A 19501-nucleotide genomic window follows, 5' to 3' on the forward strand; every position below is an offset into this window, starting at 1 on the left:
TAGCGGCCCTCGGGGAACTAGCCAATAGCAGCGGATAGAACGGCTTGGGATACTGCCCCCTTTTCTCCCCGAGCTCTCCGGGCTGTACCGGCTGCCCGGCAACTGATGGTAATGGAGGACGGACGGGCCACTTGGCCGGTCACGGGGAGGGATAAAAGGAGGGGAAGCCGCGAGACCAGCAGCGGGGCTTTGTAGATCTTTACCTTTCAGCAACCTCAGAAACGGGGGAGGCGGAGCCGGCGCCATGTTGTGGGCGTGGCTGTTTGTGGGAGTTCTCGCGAGTGTGGGGACGTGGCTATTCGGTATGCCAAGGAGGGGGCGTGGCTGATCAACGTGGGCAGACCTTTGCCGCAGTCGGCCAGCAGAGAGCAGGCCTCGTCAGTCAGGATGCAGAGCCGGCTCAGCCTTCAAGCCTACCACAGGAAGAAGTCCAACAGGTCAAGCCCCTCTCTGCACAGCATCACCTGTTGAATTTCTGCCTGTGTTCTCATTCTTAACTGCTGGTCTTTGCAAGCCACCATAGGAGCCTTTTGGGCTAAATGGTGGGATAAAAAAGCTTTATTATAAAGAAATAAGTAGCCCGTGTGGCTCTTTAAAGGGACAGGGGCCCTGCTTGTGTGGAGCAGGGGAGGAAGATGCTAGTCCTCACTGAGGCCTGTTTCCTGTTTCCATCTGCTATAAAGCAGACAAGCAGGAGCTTATTAGGGCAAACGACTGCTTGGGGATCTCATCAGCCCTGGTCTCTCCCGGCAGTACAATGAGGGGGTGGACTGGCCTGCACCATTTCTAGTGCCACTTCTGCATGTTCTCTGTAAAAGAACCTCCGCTGGGAGAGTACACTGGGCTCCAACTGCCTCCCAGGTGTCACTCTCTGAGGTTAGAGGAAGGCGTCTGGCTCAGTGGCGTCTTCTGTTTTGATGTCGGTCACCTGTAGGCTTATAAGGGCAGGAGATCCATAGGGGCATTCCAGCGGAGGAAGGCCAGCCCTAAGCTTGAACTCAGTGCAGCCCACAAGCGGCAGATGCGGGAGGCCTTTGACCTGCTGGATTCCGATGGCACCGGCACCATTGATGTGAAAGACCTGAAGGCAAGGTCCTTGCTTTTATCTGTGTCATATGGTAGCCCTTCTTGGCCCTGAAGCTCAGGATGAGATTTACAAGTGATAGGAAAAGGCAACACTTTCTCCGTATCTTTGCTATTAATATTATTAAGAATTTGTTATGTGGTTTGGGTGATTGCAAAAAACACACAGATGGACTTCCTATTAGTCACCTAGCTGCAGCTGCAATTTTCAAATTGTCTCCAATGGCAGCCCCACACAATGCAGTAATCCAACATAGGAGCAAATAAATGGCAAAGGTCAGGGATGGAGAACCAGCGGCCCTCCAGATGCTGTTGTACTCCAACTCTTATCAGCCCTGGCCAACAGTGCGGGATGATGGGAGTTCTAGTCTAATAATATCTGGAAGGCCACAGGTGTCCCCCAGCCCTTTCCTAGTATCTTCTGGGGGTTGAAAATAGCTGTAATGAGTAAAATGACTGAGTGTATGTAATGGTATATCAGGACAAATAAAACACCAAAGGGGCGGGTCCCTATTAATTATTAGATATCAAAACAAAAATGGCTGAAAGTTGATGTTTGCAGAGCAATCCTGCCAGCTTAAGGGAGAGCGTCATCGTAGCAGATGAACTGCCAAATCCAAAGCCCTGCTGGGCTCTTGTTGGAAGGGGCAAGGGACGCCCTGGGCTCCTACTGGCAGGAAGGGTGGGATATAAATCTAGTAAATAAATAATTAATAAATAAAAAGGGAGAAGTGAATTTTCCTCCCCTGCCCCAATCTTGCTGTCAGCATTTTTTAAAAAAATCCCCTCTCATTGGTCTCAATGGGAGGGGAAATAAGTACATTTCCACCCAATCTGGGTGTGTCAGGGGAATGGGTGGCCCTTGGATCCACTAGAAGCGCACCCAGACACTCCTCTCCTGCCTTGCCACTTTCCCCCTCTTACTGATCTTGGAGCGTGGCCGATGTTCCCCAGCTGCCCAGAAGGGGCCTGGAGGGGGGGCCTGCTGTGCTGCCACCCATGGAGAGGGAAAGACGCAGAATCCTGTAGCGGTTAGGATGCGGAACCATAAGATTGTGTATCTTATTAAAACCAAATTCCATGCCTGTCTTATTGTTTATTTTTTGCTGACCTACTTTGAAAAATCAATACAGCTTTCAACTGAAATGTAAACTATTCTGTCTTGAGAAAAAGAGATGAATCCCTGACACAGGTGCTTCTCAGGGGCAGCTGGCGGCTCCCATGTTAGCGGGTTTTAGTCTGCATTTCCAAGGAGCCGGCTGTTCCTTGCCCCACTGACATGGGCGCCACCAGCCGGCACTGGGGCTCTACCTCTTATTAGGTGACTAGTGACCTGAGAGAAGGAAAAAAGGAAGGGGCTTCAAGGCCCCATGAAAGACCCCACCCTGTTCCTCTTCCCCCTCCCTTCCCAAATGATCATTCATTCATGCTCCTTCCCGCTGAAGAGCCGTTCTCTCCCCCCCCCAACCCCAGATGTTCTGATCCCTTGCAAAGTGACTGAGATTTCCTGGGACTCCTCCTTCCTCTGCTCCCTCATTTCCTGCCTGGCGCCTCTCCAGCTGTGTGTTTGGCTTTCCTTCCCCCTTCTGACGCTTGACTGTTTTTCGTGTTCTAAGGTGGCCATACGGGCCCTGGGCTTTGAACCCACAAGGGACGAGATCAGGAAAATTGTGTTTGACGTGGATAAAGAAAGCACGGGGAAAATTGGCTTCGATGCCTTTTACTCGGTGATGACTAAGAAAATGGTATGTTGCCCCTTAGAAACAAAACCTGCACGTTTAACTGGGATTTTGGAAAAAACTGTCATGACACCCTAGAAAGCAACCCTATGCCCTAATGATGCTATGGGGGGGGAGATGCCTCTGCTGTGCTGGCATGTCTTGTACGTGCTCATACCAGGAGGGGAAGGGGGAACACATTGCTTTGAAAATTGCCCCCCGCGTCCAGAAACACTGCTGGAGCCTGCCAGGCAAGAACTCGCAGTGCCCCCGGCGCACCTCCCTGCATCCCCACCAATGCATGCAAGAGCGGCAACAAGGCCGAGGGGCAGAGAGAGCTGTGACCCCGGTAGATGCAAATCCCCTGCAGAAAGGGGTGGGGACAGAAGAAGATGTGCAACGCAGCACCCACATAGCTCCCTAGGCAGGGCAGCTGTAGAGAGCACCCCCAGCACTCCTGGGACAAGGGTTCAAGGCCCACCCAGGAAGGAAGAGTCTTTAGCCAAAGATAGGGGTTGGGACAGGCCAGAAGGGCAGCCCCAGGCACATGTGCCAGAGGAGGGAGCAGTTTGAGCCCCAAGACAAGGAATGGGGGACACTGCCCACCCACCCACCTTTGCCTGGCCAAAGAAACATCAAGTCTGGGGGGAAAGAGCAGGGAACGTTTGGGGTTAGAACCAAACCCAGGCTTGTTCTCCCTGGGACTGAACCAGGAGGAGCAAACAGGTGAACTGAGGAATGCTCACTTCAAGACTCCACGGTGGTGGTCCAGAACAAGGGGACTTTCCTGACCCCAACACCCGAGTGAGCTTTTGGTCTGTATATTTTTGTTAAGTCAGAAACAGATCCCAAAGAGGAGATCATAAAAGCCTTCAAGCTGTTTGAGGACCAGGAAAGTGGCAAAATCTCCTTCAAAAACCTCAAGCGCATCGCCAATGAGATTGGAGAGCAGCTGACGGATGAGGAGCTCCAGGTTGGTTTTGTCTTCTGCCTTTCAAGGCCTTTGTGATGCTTGGTGGTGGCTGGGAATAACCCTTTGACCTCTACCATGCTGGGGATCCAGCCTATCTCTAAAGAAACAAGGAAGCAACTCTGTGTGCGTGCGTGTGCATTTGCACGCCTGTAAAAAACTGAGACGGCCTAAGCTTAGCTTAGATCCTGGCCTGGTAACTCCCCCATTCAAAGGACTTAATGTCTAATGCAGTCAGGGTTTTCAAGCACCTCACCCAGGGCTGCAGAGAGGCCTGTGCTGGGTGAGTGGGAGCCTCATTTCCATACCCAACCAGCTTGCAGGGCTGATTTCTAGATGTGCTCACAAGACTTCAATAAAATATACATAAATTTAACAGGCTACAAAGTGGGGAGCCCCCCCCCCTTTGTGATGGAGGAGTGAAGAGGTGCAGGCCTGTCCTCGTATGGGGTGGGAGTTCCAGGATTTCTGCCGGATGGGGGACAGAGGAAGTCAGCCTCATGTTGTCCGCTCTCAGGCACAGAAGGGCCCCTTTTCTACCCCTGGACATGGCAAGGATTAAAGGAGGAGGACTTTTGCATGCCTCTTCTGAGCTGTTGTTCCCTCCTGATGGCTGGAAGTATTTTCTCACTGACTGACTATATAAGCCTGTACCAGTGGCCTTTCCTTCAAACACCAGACTGGGTTCTTGACACTTTTCTTCCCTGCAGGAAATGATTGATGAAGCTGATCTAGATGGAGATGGGGAAGTGAACGAGCAGGAGTTTGTGATGATCATGAAGAGGCACGGCCACTAGCTGGATTTCCCGTTCTCTCCCGCACCCTGGCTTTCCCAAGCTCTGGCTCGCAGCTGTAAATGGTGCCGGGAAACTCATTGTTTTCTTCCAGCCAACAAATGATGAAGACACAGGCAGGGCCTCTGTTGGATTTCAAGGCTGTTACAGATGCATGTCAGGTGGGGGGGCGGGGAGGCCAGCTGCCGTTTTTAGCTCTTTATTCCTAGCATGTAATTCCACTACAGGAACATTAAAAGGGCCTCACATGATTTCAGGGTGCTTGCTTGTGGGTATTTTTTGTGTTCAGTCATCTCTTTCCCTCCTATATTTTTTGTGTTTGTTGAAATGACAGAATATGGCAGGAGAGGGGCTGTGTTATCATAGAATGGAGTCGGAAAGGGCCTTGGAGATCATTTAGTCCAGCCCTCTGCTCAGCCCAGGAATCTGAGAGGTGGTCATCCAGCCTTTGCTTAAATACCTGCAACACGGGGGAACCTGCTACCTCCTGAGTTACCCCAGCCACTCAGGGCTGCCATCTCCCCTGGGGGCAAGCAATATTTGCTTGTTACTCTCCAGGCAGCCTATAGCTCTTCCTTGCACAAACTCCACGCAGTAGGGCCATTGATCTTAACGCCAGCCTGGTGCCCTCCATGTGGCACTGGACTACAACTTCCATCAGCTCCGCCAGTACACTCATGCTACCGAAGGCTGACTTCAGCAAACAGCAGAAGTGAGATTTAGAGGCATTCCGCAACATCAGCCTAACCCTATTTAAGCGTTATCCCTTCTGCAACCCTCCAGACCATGAATCCTTTAAAATTCCTGTTTGTGCTGAGTAGCAATCACACACAACAGCCAGACTAACTCATTTTCAGCTTTATTTTGCATCATCTGTTGCAATCATCCAGATGAGACACCCCAGCAGAGAGGTAGCATCATCTCTTGCACACTCCATGCGATGTCTGTCTATAGTTATGATCCTGAACACTCTGTTTGTCACCAGCAGGGGAAACTGGATTGCAAGAAGACTGTGCATCAAAGACAAAGGAACTCTTCCCTGCCTGACCTCAAATGGGACCTGATCTGGGAGAAAGCAGCTGAAGGGGGTTGATGGGTGTCCCACACTCCAGTCTGTATACCAGAAGTTAGTTTGGGAAGGGAGGCAAATTTGGGAGGAAGAGTGATGGAAGGAAATTGCCCCAAATAACTGCTGCCCCACTTGTGACATTTCACAGGTTTCTCCCTGGGAGCAATAATCTCTTGTTCCCAGGCTAATGTAAAGCATGGGCCATTTTCATTGTGGGCGCCCTCGGCTCTCTGCAAGCTCAATCCTCTGAAAAGGCCTCCTGATTCACCAAGGCCTACGAAAGGGAAGCGGCAGCAGTAGTCTGGCCCACCAGCCGCCCCTCCCTTTCATTTCCACAGGTCTTGTACAGAGATGTTCCCAGAGGATTGTGTTTGGGGTTTGCGCTGCATCCGAGGCAGGGCACGCACGCACACACGCCCACCTCCCCCAGCCCTTGCACCCCACTGCTTTTCTTCGTCCTTGTTGTCCACCTCCTCTGGTCCTCAGGCCAGCTTCAGCACCTCTCTGACCATCTTCCCGATGCCATCATAGATTTCATGGACAGGCGCGTTGCACATGAAAGCGCTCGTGGTCACCAGCTTGTTCTTGACATCCACGTGCACCTCGCTGACTTCCTTGTTCACATGTGTGCAGCCCAGGTCCTCCAGGGCCTCAGCCGTCTTCGCATAGGGCCAGCTGTAGGGAAAAGCAGGGGAGAGTTTTCAGCTGGGAGTTCTGGGCAAGGGGTTTTCATGCTCATGTAAAATCCTTTTCTTCCTGGGTCTCCAGGGCCCGATACAGCCTGAGACAGTTCCTGCAGGGGCTGGAACTGCATCGACCAAACTACTTCTAAGGTGAGACTTGGTGGATGGACGCCAGCATGGAAGCATTTTCTCAGGATCAACCTGGATGGATTTTAAAGAGTACGTTAAACTTGTTCATGGACTTCCTATTGATTTGAGCTAGCACACACACCCATCCATCTTTTTGGATCACTGAGTCTGCTTCTGTGAGCCAGTGGGAGGTGGGGATGAACCATAAAGCTATGCACGGAAGTCTCACCCTCTGGCCAACCACCCTCAGCTACGTGTCCCCCCCTCCAATATTTGAACATGCATGTCACACACATTTTCAAACCTACGCTCTTTTCAGGCTTGAGAGCTAGAAATGTCCTTTTTGAAAGAGAAAGCCAGGTTCTCAAGATGGATCCTGCACCCAATATCCATTTTGGTGCTTGCTGGGCACAATGGCAGCATGAGGAGGGCCCCCATTGCCGTGGCACTTACGTCTGGCATTCCGTGTCGTGCCCAACCGTGACCTCGCAGCCTGGGAGGATCTTGGCTGCCAGCACTGGGGAGATGCAACAGAGGCCGATCGGTTTCTTGGCAGAGTGGAAAGCCTTGATGGTGTCCTCCACATGCTTGGAGACGGTGCAGTTCTTCCCATCCACAGCCCAAGTGCAGAGGTTTTTGGCCACTCCAAAGCCACCTGGTAGCAAGAAATGGGTTCAAGCAGGACGCCAGTGAGGACAGAACAGCAAGAGTCTGGAAATGCTTTTCAGAAGTAAATGAGGGTTATCCCCAGGGAAGAGCACAAGACGACCTTCCACTCAAGATCCTCCAGTCAGGTGTGGTGCCGTACAAAGGGCTCTGGAGTTCATCTGGCCCCAACTTCTGGCAACACACTGTGGCCCCTCAGACAAAGTCTGAATCCTTGACTGGCCAGTGGCCCTCCAGATGCTGTTGGACTCCCAACTCCCATCAGCCTCAGCCAGCAGGCCCAATGGTCAGGGGCGACGGGTGCTGTAGTTCAGTGACATTGGGGGGGCTACTGGTTCCCCATCCCTGGCCTAAAGTCTTCCCTCGTGAGCCAACCGGTAGACCCCCTCCTACCTGGGATGATGAGAGCATCCAGTTCCTTCGCCTTCATCATGGCCAGGTCTTTCACGTTGCCTCTGGCAATCCTGGCACTCTCCGCCAGCACGTTGCGCTTCTCCTCTGTCGGCTGCCCCTTGATGTGATGCACCACGTGCATTTGATCAATATCTGGGGCATAGAACTCCACCTGGAGAGGAAAGGGGAGGCAACGTCACACCTGCACCTTCCAGCCCTTCCAGACTTTTGCAGCCAGTAAGTAGTGCTGGTGGACACAGGCTTGAGCGGGCAGGCTTTTTTATCCACGCAGAGGCTTTGCTCCCTGGGGCAGCTGCTGACTGGCAGGAATGCAACAGGTGAGGCTTCTCCAGCACAATCCGATGGAAAGGCAGCACCGCTGTTTGTTTCCAGGCACAACACCAGTTCCATGAAGAAGGTGCGTGTGCGGCAAGGAGGAGGGATTCTGAAAAGGGACTAGTATCATCCTTGGCTGAGTAGGGCAGCCTTCACCAACCTGCTGCCCTCCAGTGTTCGGGACTGCTTCTCCTTTCAGCTCCAGCGAGCACAGCTCACTGCTGTGGTTCAAAACATCCGGAGAGACGGCTTGAGGGGGATGTGCTCAGTTAACAAGCTTTCTTAACTGGTGTTAGGAACAGAGTTATTGACTTTCTCCACAAGAGGGAGCCCCAAGATATTTTTTTTAATTGGGGACATTACAGTCTTGGAATTTTGTGAAGAGGATTTGAGTGAATGAGTGTGTATGTGTGAGAGACAGGAGTTCTAAAGGGGACCCTGGAAGAATCCAGATTAGGGACACCGAACTTAAATTTGGTCCCCGCAGACAGCCCGGCTGGTCACTTACCTGTGCCCCTTCCCTGCTGAGATGCACCATGACGGCAGAAGATTCATGCACTTCGCTCCCATCGTAGACCCCGCAGCCAGCCAGGATAATGGCCACTTTCTTGCCCATGGCTAGAGAGAGTGAGAACTTGCTAGCCAGAAGTGGCACTGAGGAGAGCTGTTCTCTGGCCGGCTCCCTGCTTGCAGGAGGCCTTTATAGGCTAAAGCCCCGCCTTGGGCTGGCCTGGGCATGCCCTTTGCTGGCAGGAAAATGTCCCTTTCCTCCAGCCCAGCTGGGCTTCAGATGCTGCTTGCTCAACTGGTTCTGCAAATGGGTTCCTTTCAGGGCCTGGGACGATCCCCAGCCAATTGGAGCTGGTTTGCACACAGCTAATGGACAAAGCTAATTTGGAGGCTGGCACAAGACACTTGGCACCTTTTGTGGCTGCACCTCACGCCCCAAGGGGTGCTTCCCAGGAACTTTCCCAATGCCACGCCACAGCCACAGATAATAGAGTTCAGGCTGGGATCTGTCCCCTGGCATCCCCTGCCACGTGGCAACAGATCCCGGATCCCATCTCGTGTTACCCACAGCTTCACTGGCGTACCCCAAAATACTGGGAGGGGGGATTGCTCAAATAGCTTTTGGTCAATATCTGGGGCACAGAACTCTACCTGGAGAGGAAAGGGAATGTCAATCCCAGAAAAGAATGAGTTTGCTCTTAATCTGCCACCAGGTGTGGTAAATGTCATGAGCTTGTATGGCTGTAGAGGAGAAGGGGGGAGAGGTTTATCCGGGGCTATCAAACAATGGAGCCTCCATGCTCAGTGGCAGTGTATCTCTGGAGTATCAGTTACTGCTGGAGAACAGCAACAGAAGAGGGCAGTTGTCTTCATGCCCTGCCTGTGGGCTTCGTGGAGGCATCTGGCTGGCCACGGTGCGGGACAAGAATGTGCTTTAGGCCTGCTTCATTTACATTCTTGTCCATGTGCAGATGGTCACGTGTGATGATCACAGTCCAAGGTTTTAATTGGATGTACACCACCTGCAGATCTCAGTGTCTTCCAGCTCCCGAAAAGGTGCGCGGTCAGCAAAAAACCTGCAGGTGTGATTATTGCATACGACAAGTGAGCTTCATGTAGTTTCCCAAGCTATAGTGCAGCCTTCCCAAGCTGGGGAACTCCAGAGGGTTTGGATCACAACTCCCATAAGCCCCAGCCAGGGGTTGATGGGAGTTGTCCAATCTCTCTGGAGGGCACCAGCTTGGGGAAGGCTGCCACAGAGCTTGCCACATGAACACTTTGTATCACGTGAAGCAGCATTTGGCTGGCTTCTCACTGTCCTCACAGCCTGTCCATATTTGGTATCCATGAACCTGTCTCTTGTTGGGGAAAGTTTGCAACTGCTGAATCATGCTTAGTTAGCTTGAACTTCCTTTTCACAAAATTTGCAAAGTAATTGTGCCAATAAATCAGTTGTCGGGGGGGGGGGAAGCTAAGTTGGCCTCCTGTCCTTGTTGCCATCTTATCGCCTGATGTTCTGTGCACTTACATTTATATAGGGGTGTAGTCATCTAGGGTCTTGGGGGCTCTTAGACCCTTTACTTTTTTGAGAGCAGAATCTCTATTTTTCAGTATCCTATGAGACAATCAACAGAAAGGGGAGTGTGTTAGCCACTAAGAAGAGTCTTCTAAGATGCTTCCCTGTCCTTTCCTGCCAATCAGAATGGAAGGTGAGTCAGCCATTGAGAAGACTCTTCTCAGCAGCCAACACCCTCCCCTTTCATGCTGATAGGTTCCTAGGGAGATCTGTTGTCGTGGGAGAAGGCGTTAACAAGGATCTCATTCTCAACCCAGCAGCAAAAAAAGGGGTGTGTGGCTGTGACTATCATGAAGGGGCGATGCGCTTCTGAATTTGCCATGGTATTACTGCATTTATAAGCTAATGAGCTCTTGTGGTTTCAGCTTTGCTGTGGATCAGATGGGGGTCTCCTGCGTTCCTAGTGGTGCGGACAAGATTGTATTTGCTGGTGTTCAATGCCTCATGCATGTATCAGTGCAAAATGTGCTGGAGGAGAAGCAGCGCAGAGGTGGTAAAGGTACAACCAATTTCACTCTGAGGAAGCAGCTCAGTTTATATATGGTCTCTCTGTACCATAGAGATGCCATAGCGGGAAGGGGGAAGTTCAGTGGCAGAGCACCTGCTTTGCATGTTCAACCCCTGGAAGCATCTCCAGGTAGGGCTGGGAGAGGCCCCCTGCCAGTCAGTGTAGGCACTACGGAGCTCGATGGACCCATGGCCTGGCTCGACATAAGGCAGCGCCCTGTGCCCTTCTACTCCTTTCCTCCTCGCCCAGCGCTGGCACGGGAGGCACAACGCAGCGATGTTCCTCCCCGCTAAGTGCTGGGCTAGGCGGCAGGCACCTCTCCCAGCAGCGCGCTGTAACGGAGAGGGCGAGCCCCACGTGCTTTCCTCCGCGAAGACGCCTGCTCTTCCTCTGGCCACCATTGCAGGGAGGAGGTCTGGCAACAGCGAGCCCTCCTAGCCTGGGCGCCACGCCAGAGGAACTGGGGCTGCAGCCTAAACTATGGGTGGGTGCGTCAGGATGGAAGCCCTCGGTCGAAATCCCGCTTCAGCTTAAGCTCTACTGGCCTCCCCAGTCCTATCACCCCGACCACTAGCCCTGCTGGCTGCTCGCCGGGGCTGACGGCGGTTGGCGTCCAGAGAGGGATTCCTCCTCCGCCCCTGGTGCGGAGCCCAGGAGCCCCGCCGGCTGGCCAAGGATCTGATCGCTCCTGCCTGCGCGGGACGGGAAAGGGACCCTCCCAGGGCTCCACAACAGCCTGCACGCGGCTTCACGCCTCCCTCGAAAGGCCAGGGTCGTCGTCGTCGGCAGCAGCAGCAAAGACGTCGTCCAGGCACCGCCAGGCACCCTTGACCGCTTCTCCGGCGGGCTGGGGAGGGGCGAGGCGAGGCGGGAGGCGCCTATAAAGGGCGTCCGGCGCTGCAGAGCCCGGGAAGGCGAGATGGCCGGGGAGGAGTCGCTGCCCCAAGCCGTCGGGCTCCTCAGCATCGCCGCCGGTAAGAAGCTGTGCGGAGAGGGCCCGGCAGGCAGCGGCGTCTCCCGACCTGCCAGCGCGTGGGGGCCCCGTCGGCGCTGTCCCGGCTTTGCCGTCCAGGGAGGCGCCGGCACCGCAGCCCGGGGCCCCTTTCTCCGGCTCGCGGCGCTTCTTGTCCTCAGGCGTGTTTGGGGCGGGGTGCGCGCCGTTGGGGCGATTCAGTGGGGCGCGAACACCAGAGCCGCACATTATCCTTGCAAACGCGGCAAGACCCCGAGGCGCTCAGCCGACGGGCGGCGGGGCGGTGGGGCGGTGGGGCGGGAGATGCCGCAGCCAGGGCCGAAAAGGGGCCCAGGACCCACGTTTGCCTTTCTGGTTGCAGGGTCTCTCTTACTTGCCGTCCGCTTCTATAGCTCCACAAGGCCAACCGCTTTGCTCCCCAGCACGGCTCTAGGCGTCCTCCTGGTGGTTTTGTCGCCTCTCCTGGCATATGCGGGTAAGAAAACAGCAGGCTGTTCTCCGGAGGGTCCAGCCCATCGGGAGGTGCCCCACAGAGATGCTGTGTGTGGAGCTTAACAAATCGTTGCTAGATCAGGAATGAGATTCTTCTTGAGAATAGCAGGACCTGTCCTGGCTCCTGGCACAGGAACTGTGGAGAAAACAAACAGCCCTATCAGCCAAGTTTCTAGTTCTCATGTGTTTTAGATGCTGGGGGCCAACATTGACAGGAGACCCCCCCCTTTTTAACACCTTGAAACATTTTCTTGTATTATTGTAATTAGAAAAAGTAATTTAGTTTAAATTAGCCAAATAGACTGCATTACACACGCATACAAATGTGAAAGGCAAATTTAATCTTTGAAGACTGAATTCACAGCCTATGCTAATTAACTTGTGCAGCCCTAAAACTTGGGAAAGTCTTTGTGTCACCAAACAGTTGCGCTCTCTCTCTCTCCCTCTCTCCACCAGGGGTCCGGAAAAGCCTCCAAAATGCCTCTCTGTTTGTGTCCCTCTGCCTGACCGTCTCAGTGCTCTGGTGCAGCTACGGAGTGATCCAGATCCTGGCTGGACAAGGAGTCCTCCACGGCGCTCTTGACCTGCGCCACGCTGCCGTGCCGGGGCTGGCCGCCTTCAGCCTTGGGCTGCTGCTCCTCAGCCTGGGGGGCTTCCTTCGGAGAGAGGCCCCCCTGGCTGTGATAGCCTTGGCCATCGCTCTCGCTTGCGCCCATGAAATTGCTGCGCTTTACGATGCTGCCTTTGGTTCGTCTGCCGTGGCCTACAGTTACCTGCTGGTCTGCCTCGTAGGGGGCTACCTTGGGGTGGGGAGGTGCCTCTGGTTCCTCAGCAAAGAGGCACTTGCCCTCCCTGGCACAGACATGGCAAAACAAAAAACCCGGGATGGGCAAGGCCTGGCCGGTGGCACAGGCACAGACGATTTGGTGCCCATCGGCTTGATCCTGAACATGCTGTCTGCAAGCGTCTTTGGCTGCAGGCTCCTGGGGGTGACGGGTGGTCTCTTTGTGGGGCAAGTCCCCTGGCTCTGGGCAGGAGGCATCTATCAGCTGGGGGTCTCCATCTTGTGCTATCGCACGCCGGATGCCCTGACAGCCACGTTCTTTGCCTTCACTGCCCTCCTGAAGTTTGGCGGGGGCTATTCCCTCTTGATGCTGCTCTGGCTGCCGGAGGAGCCTCTTTTCCCCGTTCCATTCCTGGTGGCTTTGGCTGTCCTCTTGGGGGTCTTGGCCCTTTTCGTGGCGGTGGACAGCCTGGCTGACGGCCTCTACATCCTCTTCTACGTGGCCTTCTGCATCGCCCTTGCTTGCTATCCACAAGGATTTTTTGAAGCTGGCCCTCAGGGCGTGGCAGTGGCCATTTTTGTGGCCTCAGCTCTCCTGACCCTCATCCACCTTTTCAAGGGGAAGGCAAGGGTTAGGTTCCCGTGTGGGGACAGGGCCCTCCGCTCCTTGCTCTTGCGCCTCCGGGTTTGCAAGCTCTGGGAGGGGAAAGACTCCCACGCCCCCTTTCTGGGCTACTCCAAGTACGCCGATGCGGAGGTGCTGGGCTACGCGTGCAGTGCGCTTGCTTCTTTTGCCATCTGCGTGGCTGTGGAGCCAAAGTCCCCACTTGCCACAATAGTCATCCCTTGGATGGTGGTAGCTGGAGGGATCTTGAAGCTTCTGTGTGGCTCTGTGGCCTTCTCCCGTGGCAAGACTTTGGAGAGCAGTGCCTTCATCCTCTATGGGTTCACGTGGATCCTCTGGTGCCTCACTAGATATGGGGGGCTGTATGGCTCTGCCCGGGGCTTCCAGGTGGCGGTGGGCACCATCTCCCTCATGCTCTCCAATGCCTTTGTTGTCCTTTGCGCCCTCTTCCTGAACATCTCCTGGTTTGTCTATTCTCTCACCTTTGAGCTTGTTCTCCTCAGCTTTGTGTTGGATGCAGCTGGGGCTGTCCCAGCCGGCTACGACTTTGCAGTCACCATCATCTTTGGCCTGGTGAGCTTCTACTGCTTCCTGTCTGCTCTGGTCAACAGCACTTTTGAAAGCCCCCAACTGCCCACAGGACGTCCCATTGTGAGGCTCGGTGGCTTTGGGGGAGAAGGTGGCAAATGTCTCCACCTGCCAGCCAGAAAGGCTTCTTCGGTCAAGCAAGTTGCAGGTGAGGAGAGGGCAGAGTTGAGGCCAGGTTAACTGAGATACCTCTACCCCCATCTTGCGTGTTGTGGCACGGATCCTGCTCAGGGACTCTCTATAGCTGCTATTTACCTTTTTAAAAAAACATGCACACACCAATAGTGGCGGCATGTTTAACATCACATGTAGTTTGCCCTGTTGATGAGCCATTGGAGCAGCCAACTTGCTAGATCCATTCAGGGCTCCTTATCGTAGGATTTCAAGTCCTTTAAATTCTTCTAAACCCAAACTGCTGGGTAATGTAGGGTGATGTCTCACAAGCAGACCTTGAAAGACCTTAGGTGATACACATAATAAGCTTTGCTAAACCTGAGTTAAGATGTATCTTGAACTCATTTAATGATTAGCAAAGTGGGAGATGCCTGGGTTAGAACTTACTAAGTAAAATCATAAAGCCCCAATAACTGTTAATGAGCCTATGACCTGCCTGTTGCTTTCCCTCACATCACATTCTTGTTCCAGAGATAATGAGGAATGGGGGGGCTTGTGGGATCCCCACGGATACTGTGTACGTGCTTGCAGCAGCCTGCAGTCGACCTGATGCCATAGAGAAAGCTTACAAGTAAGTAGTATGTGTGTGTGCATGTGTAACAGTCCTAAACGAGATTGTTGTTGTTGTTAATTAAATTTATATCCCGCCCACCTCCCAGAAGGAGCCAAGGGTGCCAAACGGAAACACTAAAACAACTTAAAATCTTCAAAATATCTTTTAAAAAAAACCCCAAAAACAATTCCAGCACGGATGCAGACTGGGGTAAGGTCTCTGCTTAAAAGGCTTGTTGAAAGAGGAACTGCCTTCAATTGGTGCCAAAAAGACAGCAGAGACAGCACCTGTCTAATATTTAAGGGGAGGGAATTCAACAGGGTAGGTGCCACCATATGAAAGGTTCCCTTCAACAATATCCTAATGGAGGGCTGGAGAACTAATGTGGGTGCCCTCTGAACTCCCACCTGCCCCAGCCAGCGTGGCCAGTGGTCCGGGAGGGGTGAGCTGGAGTCCAACAACATCTGGAGGGGCACCCACAGGTTCCTCATCACTGTCTGAGAGTGAAGGGTTGTGCCTAACTGATGACCAAACCCACCTCCCTTTGCATCCCACAGCACTGCACCTTCCCCACAGAGCCTTCTAGCTTCACTCTCCTCTCTGCATGCACATCGCAGCCTGCTCCCCCAGTACTTATTCCACCAGCCAGTGTGTACACCCCTCCCCTGCGTAGGCAGAGCTCCCTCCCAGTGACTGTGGAGTAACCTGCCACTTGCACATCCTAACTGCCTGTCACTGTAACAGCTTCCCTTCACATGCGCACCGTGTCATCCCTACCTTTGCTCTAAATAGGGATGGGTGAGTCAGTCACTTTTGGTTTCCTGTTTTCGGGTTTTCTACTCTTAAGTTTGGTTCCCCGCATTACTTTGCCATTTTTTTTAAAAAAAAAGTCCTCATGAGAATTTAGCAGCATTTTAGTGCAGATTTCTCCCAATATACACTTCTTTGTAGGCAATTTTGTCTCGCGTGCACTTTTTTTGCAAAGCAATTATCCCTTATATTATTTTTTATTTTTATTTATTTATTAGACTTTTATACCGCCCGACTAGCTATATCTCTCTGGGCGGTGAACACAAGATACAATAAAATCACACAATATAATACAGCAAAAACATATAAAAATAAGAACAATCTGAAATCAATTACAACAAAATTTAAAAATTAAGTTAACTTAAATTAAAATGCCTCGGAAAAGAGGAAGGTTTTAACTTGGCGCCTAAAGGAAAGCAACGTCGGCGCCAAGCGCACCTCCTCGGGGAGACTGTTCCACAGTTTGGGGGCCACCACTGAGAAGGCCCTAGATCTTGTCATGCTGTTTTCATTAATATGTACATTTTTGTGCACACTTGACCCTAGTAGATGCCTTTTTGTACACATTCCTTGGCTGGAGAACTACACTGCAACATTTGGAGAAGCGCGAATTTCTGCAGAAGGCTGTGTTTCTGTTCACATATTGTTTCAGAAGGTGCAAACTAAGTAGGTTCACCTATAAATGTGAACTGAATTGAATTTCTCCCCATCCTTGCTCTAAATTACCACCCTGGAAATAGGTGTCAGAGAGAGAGAAAGAGAGTTTCTATATGCATGTCAGCTTGGCCACCGTGGCAAAGGAATGCGGCTTCTAGCATTATTCAGGCATGGCTAAAGTCCCCAACCCCCTTTTGGGTCCATCCCGCATCACTGGCATTATTGACCGATTTGGTTCTCTGCTCCTCCGCTAGCACCAAGTGGCAGGCTCAGGACCGTCCCATGTCCCTCTGGATTTCGAGTCTGAAACAGCTGGAAGCAGCTAAGCGTCTGTTCAGCCCGGTCCTCTGGGATTTCATGGCTGCCACCTGGCCGTCACCCGTCAGCTTAGTGGTTCCACGAGGTAACAGATCCTCTTCTTTGCTGCTCCCCCCCTTCTGCACACGTCTTAAGTGTTCTGACTCAAGAGGGCGGGCTGTTGCTCCCAAACTCCCCTGGAAGGGTGAACTTTGCTGCTGGGGTCAAAGAGCGTTTTTCCGTCTTAGGGGAATGGGAGGACTGCCTGGGCATGAAAGACTCTGCCAAGTATGTTGGCACCTCTCAGAGCATTGCCGTCCGCATCCCAGACTGCTCTGTCACGACGCATCTCATTGACTTGGTGAGCAGGATCCACATTGTGATTGTGAAGCGGCACTAAAAGGTGGTGGAACAGCCCTCAGGCGCTCTCAGTCTGCACCCAGATGGGCTGGGCCCAGGTTGCACGGCTTATTTCTGAATTCAGCCTTTCCAATTTAGAAGGGGTTGGGATCTTTGGCCAAGGGGTAGGGAGAAGGACTGGAGATTGTGAGAGAAGTACGGATGCTACCTGTGTGTGTCCAAAAAGTCTCTCCCAAAAGAAGAAAGGAAGGGCAGGAATCCAGTTTAATCTGAATTCTGTGCTAGACATAATATGGAATTCTGCCTGCACAGAGCCAGCTAGTTCTTGGGTTTGCTCCACCATGGAGGAACAGCTGCTCTCTCAATATCTGTTTGAAACCAACTCACATACTTGTCTGAATCTCGCTCTGTAAGTTTGCTAACGGATCTGTTGTTTTCTCTTGCTTTCTTGGGCACCAGGTTGGCCCCATCACAGTCACATCTGCCAATCCTACAGGAGAAGCTGACACGACCCATCACAACCAGGTGTACGCCAAGCTGGGAAACAAGGTAAATGTCATGTGAGCTGCTTTTCCTCATGAAATTAGCAGCACCCTTGGTTCTTTCTCCCCGCTGCCAAAATGTCTTGAGCCACCTGGGAATTTAGGGGTTGAAAGCTCTTTTCCCTCTGTTTTGGTGAAGTTGTGAACTTCAAACTTCTAGAGAGGCAAACAGTTTACATGTTTCTTACTGCATCATCCTTGACATGCTCAGAATAATGGCTTTTGTGAAGGAAATCAGAGAGCAGGCAACTCAGCCTCTCTCAGTCTCTCTCAATCTCTCTCCCTCCTCCAGTGAAAAGAGAGGTGCTGGAGAAGAGTCATACCCTTGGTCATCAGCAGGCCGGCCATTTATTTTAGCCAAGCTTGCTTGGAGCTGGAGCTTATTCGCTGTAGGAACCTTGATGGATCTCACAGAGATCCCTCAAGCAAGCCATCTCTTTCTATGCAGGGAAGGCACATCGCTCGGGGGCAGAGCATCTGCTTTGCATGCAGAAGGTCCAAGGTTCAGTCCCTGGCACCTCCAGGTAGAACTGGGAGATACCTCCTGTCTGAAGCCTTGGAGGGCTACTGCCGCTCTGTGACACTACCAAGCTGGATGGTCTGTGTCTGTATAAGGCAGTTTCCTGTCTCCTTACCTCCTTGACATTTGAAGGTTCCTGTGGTCCTCCAGTTTCAACCAAGAATGGCAGAGAAACACCATGGAATTTGGATGGAGAATGGAGAGGGAATAGCCCTCAGTCAGGATTCAGACCTGAATAGCTCTCCAAAATAGGGGACGAGACAGCATCCTCTCATCTCTCAAATATCTGAGAGAGGCCCAGTGACATCTTCCTCTCTAGGTGGATGCGGTCCTCTGCGATGGATCTTCCCCAGAAAACGTTGCCTCTACTGTGGTGGACTGCACTAAGATTGAGAGTGGGAATGTCAGCTTCTTCAGGGTTGGTGTCGTCCCCAAGTCCCAGGTCAGCTGTATGATCTTTGCTGTTGCTGCTCTTTCTCTTAGAGCTTCATTGTTTAGCTAATTCAGAGACGATGGCAAGCCTGGCAAAGGGAGGCCCAAATGCACAGAATACCTAGCAAGTCTTTCAGTCTTCGTCTCCATCCACAGGTCCTACAGATTCTGGAGCAGGTCCAAAGAAAACACCAGCAAGGCCACACCAGTCACACCATGGCCGTGGAGGGCAAAGAGGAGCCCCCAAACCTGTCCAGAGCCAGCCCCAATGGGACTTACCGTGTTCCTCTGCAAAGGGACTCGCTGCCGTCATTTAACAATGAAGCTTTCAGGTCTGAAGAGGCAGCAGCTGTGCCTCCATGAGCAAAGCTATCCAAGAAACATCAGGAGCGGCCTTGCTCTCAGACAGGGTCCCACTGTTCCTCAGAAAAAGGGTGTTGCCTTCAGTGCCTTGTGATCAATGCTTGCTGGAGACCCCTGGATAGTGCCCTCTTTTCTCTCTTCCTCCACTTTCTCGAGCATACAATGATCGTGATGTTGACTTTGGGCATTGGAATACATCATCCTGCTTGCACCAGATAATATTACGGACAACCTGTGAACTGGCCCCTTCCCTTCCCTGTGTCCTTGTGCAAGAGCCAACTAATGCACCATGCAGTTGCCACTGGGGTGGGCAAGGGAAGGTGAGCAATAGTAGTTGCTCTGGGCAGCTGCCCTTTCCGAACTGGCATCTCCACAAGTACACCCAGAGAGGGAAGCTAGCACCTAGGACGGGGAAGCGTAAGCATGAAGTTCAGGAGCTGAGTCGTGGGCACAGGCCAACCAGCAGCCTGCTGTGCCCCGTAGTTAAGTCATGTTTTGTCAGCCTCATGGACCATCTCTACAATGACACTAAGAGTAATGATCTACCTCGCGGGGGTCTTGTGGGACCAAGTTAACTACTTTGAACAATATGCTTATATAAATAGTAACACCCACCCTGTAGTTCTTCATGTGGCTGCATTGCAAACTGCAGCAGTTTCTTATAACTTCTTTTTAGCGCTAATAAAATCTCATTTTTTAAAAACTAAACCTCTGAATGGGTCAATTTTATTTTAAAATCACACACAGCTACTGTTAGTGTTCATTTCTTAGGGGGTCATATTCATGCTGGATACCAAAGATCTGTTGTCCCTTACAAGTTTTCACCCTGTGCCGTTCCGTAAATCTGACAAAAGCAGATGGTAGCCTGGCCTTGGTTGATCTGGTTTGGATCACCT

The 19501-nt window shown here is 52.3% G+C and overlaps 3 protein-coding genes across 5 annotated transcripts; 2 read left to right on the plus strand and 1 right to left on the minus strand.

Annotated features, from left to right (window-relative positions):
• Window positions 1-4816, plus strand: LOC133371367 (uncharacterized). The gene is made up of 5 exons (XM_061598719.1): window positions 1-108; window positions 935-1087; window positions 2700-2828; window positions 3637-3774; window positions 4482-4816. The coding sequence occupies exons 1-5, from the start codon at window positions 106-108 to the stop codon at window positions 4566-4568; spliced, it is 510 nt and encodes a 169-aa protein (XP_061454703.1). The 5' UTR covers window positions 1-105; the 3' UTR covers window positions 4569-4816.
• On the minus strand, window positions 4447-8570 carry LOC133371366 (glutamine amidotransferase-like class 1 domain-containing protein 3, mitochondrial). Its single transcript, XM_061598718.1, has 4 exons — window positions 8350-8570; window positions 7506-7677; window positions 6900-7101; window positions 4447-6309 (listed from the first exon to the last, which is right to left on the minus strand). Exons 1-4 carry the CDS (start codon window positions 8455-8457, stop codon window positions 6117-6119), a joined length of 675 nt encoding a protein of 224 aa, XP_061454702.1. The 5' UTR covers window positions 8458-8570; the 3' UTR covers window positions 4447-6116.
• Window positions 8571-10853: 2283 nt separating this feature from the next.
• LOC133371200 (uncharacterized) lies at window positions 10854-19364 on the plus strand. Of its 3 annotated transcripts, none has more exons than XM_061598369.1 (9): window positions 10854-11409; window positions 11770-11883; window positions 12357-14045; window positions 14543-14642; window positions 16346-16494; window positions 16637-16749; window positions 17208-17297; window positions 18130-18228; window positions 18399-19363. In XM_061598369.1, exons 1-9 carry the CDS (start codon window positions 11355-11357, stop codon window positions 18603-18605), a joined length of 2616 nt encoding a protein of 871 aa, XP_061454353.1. In that variant the 5' UTR covers window positions 10854-11354; the 3' UTR covers window positions 18606-19363. The 3 variants fall into 3 exon arrangements, with proteins under 3 accessions (XP_061454353.1, XP_061454355.1, XP_061454354.1); XM_061598370.1 differs by having other exon boundaries at window positions 11138-11409; window positions 18130-18252; window positions 18399-19364; XM_061598371.1 differs by lacking the exons at window positions 16637-16749; window positions 18399-19363 and having other exon boundaries at window positions 18130-18211.
• The last annotated feature ends 137 nt before the right edge of the window (window positions 19365-19501 follow it).

The sequence above is a fragment of the Rhineura floridana genome, chromosome 16, assembly GCF_030035675.1.
Source record: "Rhineura floridana isolate rRhiFlo1 chromosome 16, rRhiFlo1.hap2, whole genome shotgun sequence".
Lineage (NCBI taxonomy): Eukaryota > Metazoa > Chordata > Lepidosauria > Squamata > Rhineuridae > Rhineura > Rhineura floridana.

What these genes read in the sequence shown, in the direction of transcription:
- LOC133371367 (XM_061598719.1), top strand. An exon ending in TTGATGTGAAAGACCTGAAG is followed by an intron (nt 1,088 to 2,699) that starts GCAAGGTCCTTG and finishes TCGTGTTCTAAG; the next exon opens with GTGGCCATACGGGCCCTGGG. An exon ending in CGGTGATGACTAAGAAAATG is followed by an intron (nt 2,829 to 3,636) that starts GTATGTTGCCCC and finishes ATTTTTGTTAAG; the next exon opens with TCAGAAACAGATCCCAAAGA.
- LOC133371366 (XM_061598718.1), bottom strand. Translation starts at nt 8,457, where the DNA reads ATGGGCAAGAAAGTGGCCATTATCCTGGCTGGCTGCGGGGTCTACGAT. An exon ending in TCAGCAGGGAAGGGGCACAG is followed by an intron (nt 7,678 to 8,349) that starts GTAAGTGACCAG and finishes TTTCCTCTCCAG; the next exon opens with GTGGAGTTCTATGCCCCAGA. An exon ending in GGATGCTCTCATCATCCCAG is followed by an intron (nt 7,102 to 7,505) that starts GTAGGAGGGGGT and finishes TCTTGCTACCAG; the next exon opens with GTGGCTTTGGAGTGGCCAAA.
- LOC133371200 (XM_061598370.1), top strand. Translation starts at nt 11,355, where the DNA reads ATGGCCGGGGAGGAGTCGCTGCCCCAAGCCGTCGGGCTCCTCAGCATC. An exon ending in GCCATAGAGAAAGCTTACAA is followed by an intron (nt 14,643 to 16,345) that starts GTAAGTAGTATG and finishes CTCCTCCGCTAG; the next exon opens with CACCAAGTGGCAGGCTCAGG. An exon ending in CAGCTTAGTGGTTCCACGAG is followed by an intron (nt 16,495 to 16,636) that starts GTAACAGATCCT and finishes TTTCCGTCTTAG; the next exon opens with GGGAATGGGAGGACTGCCTG.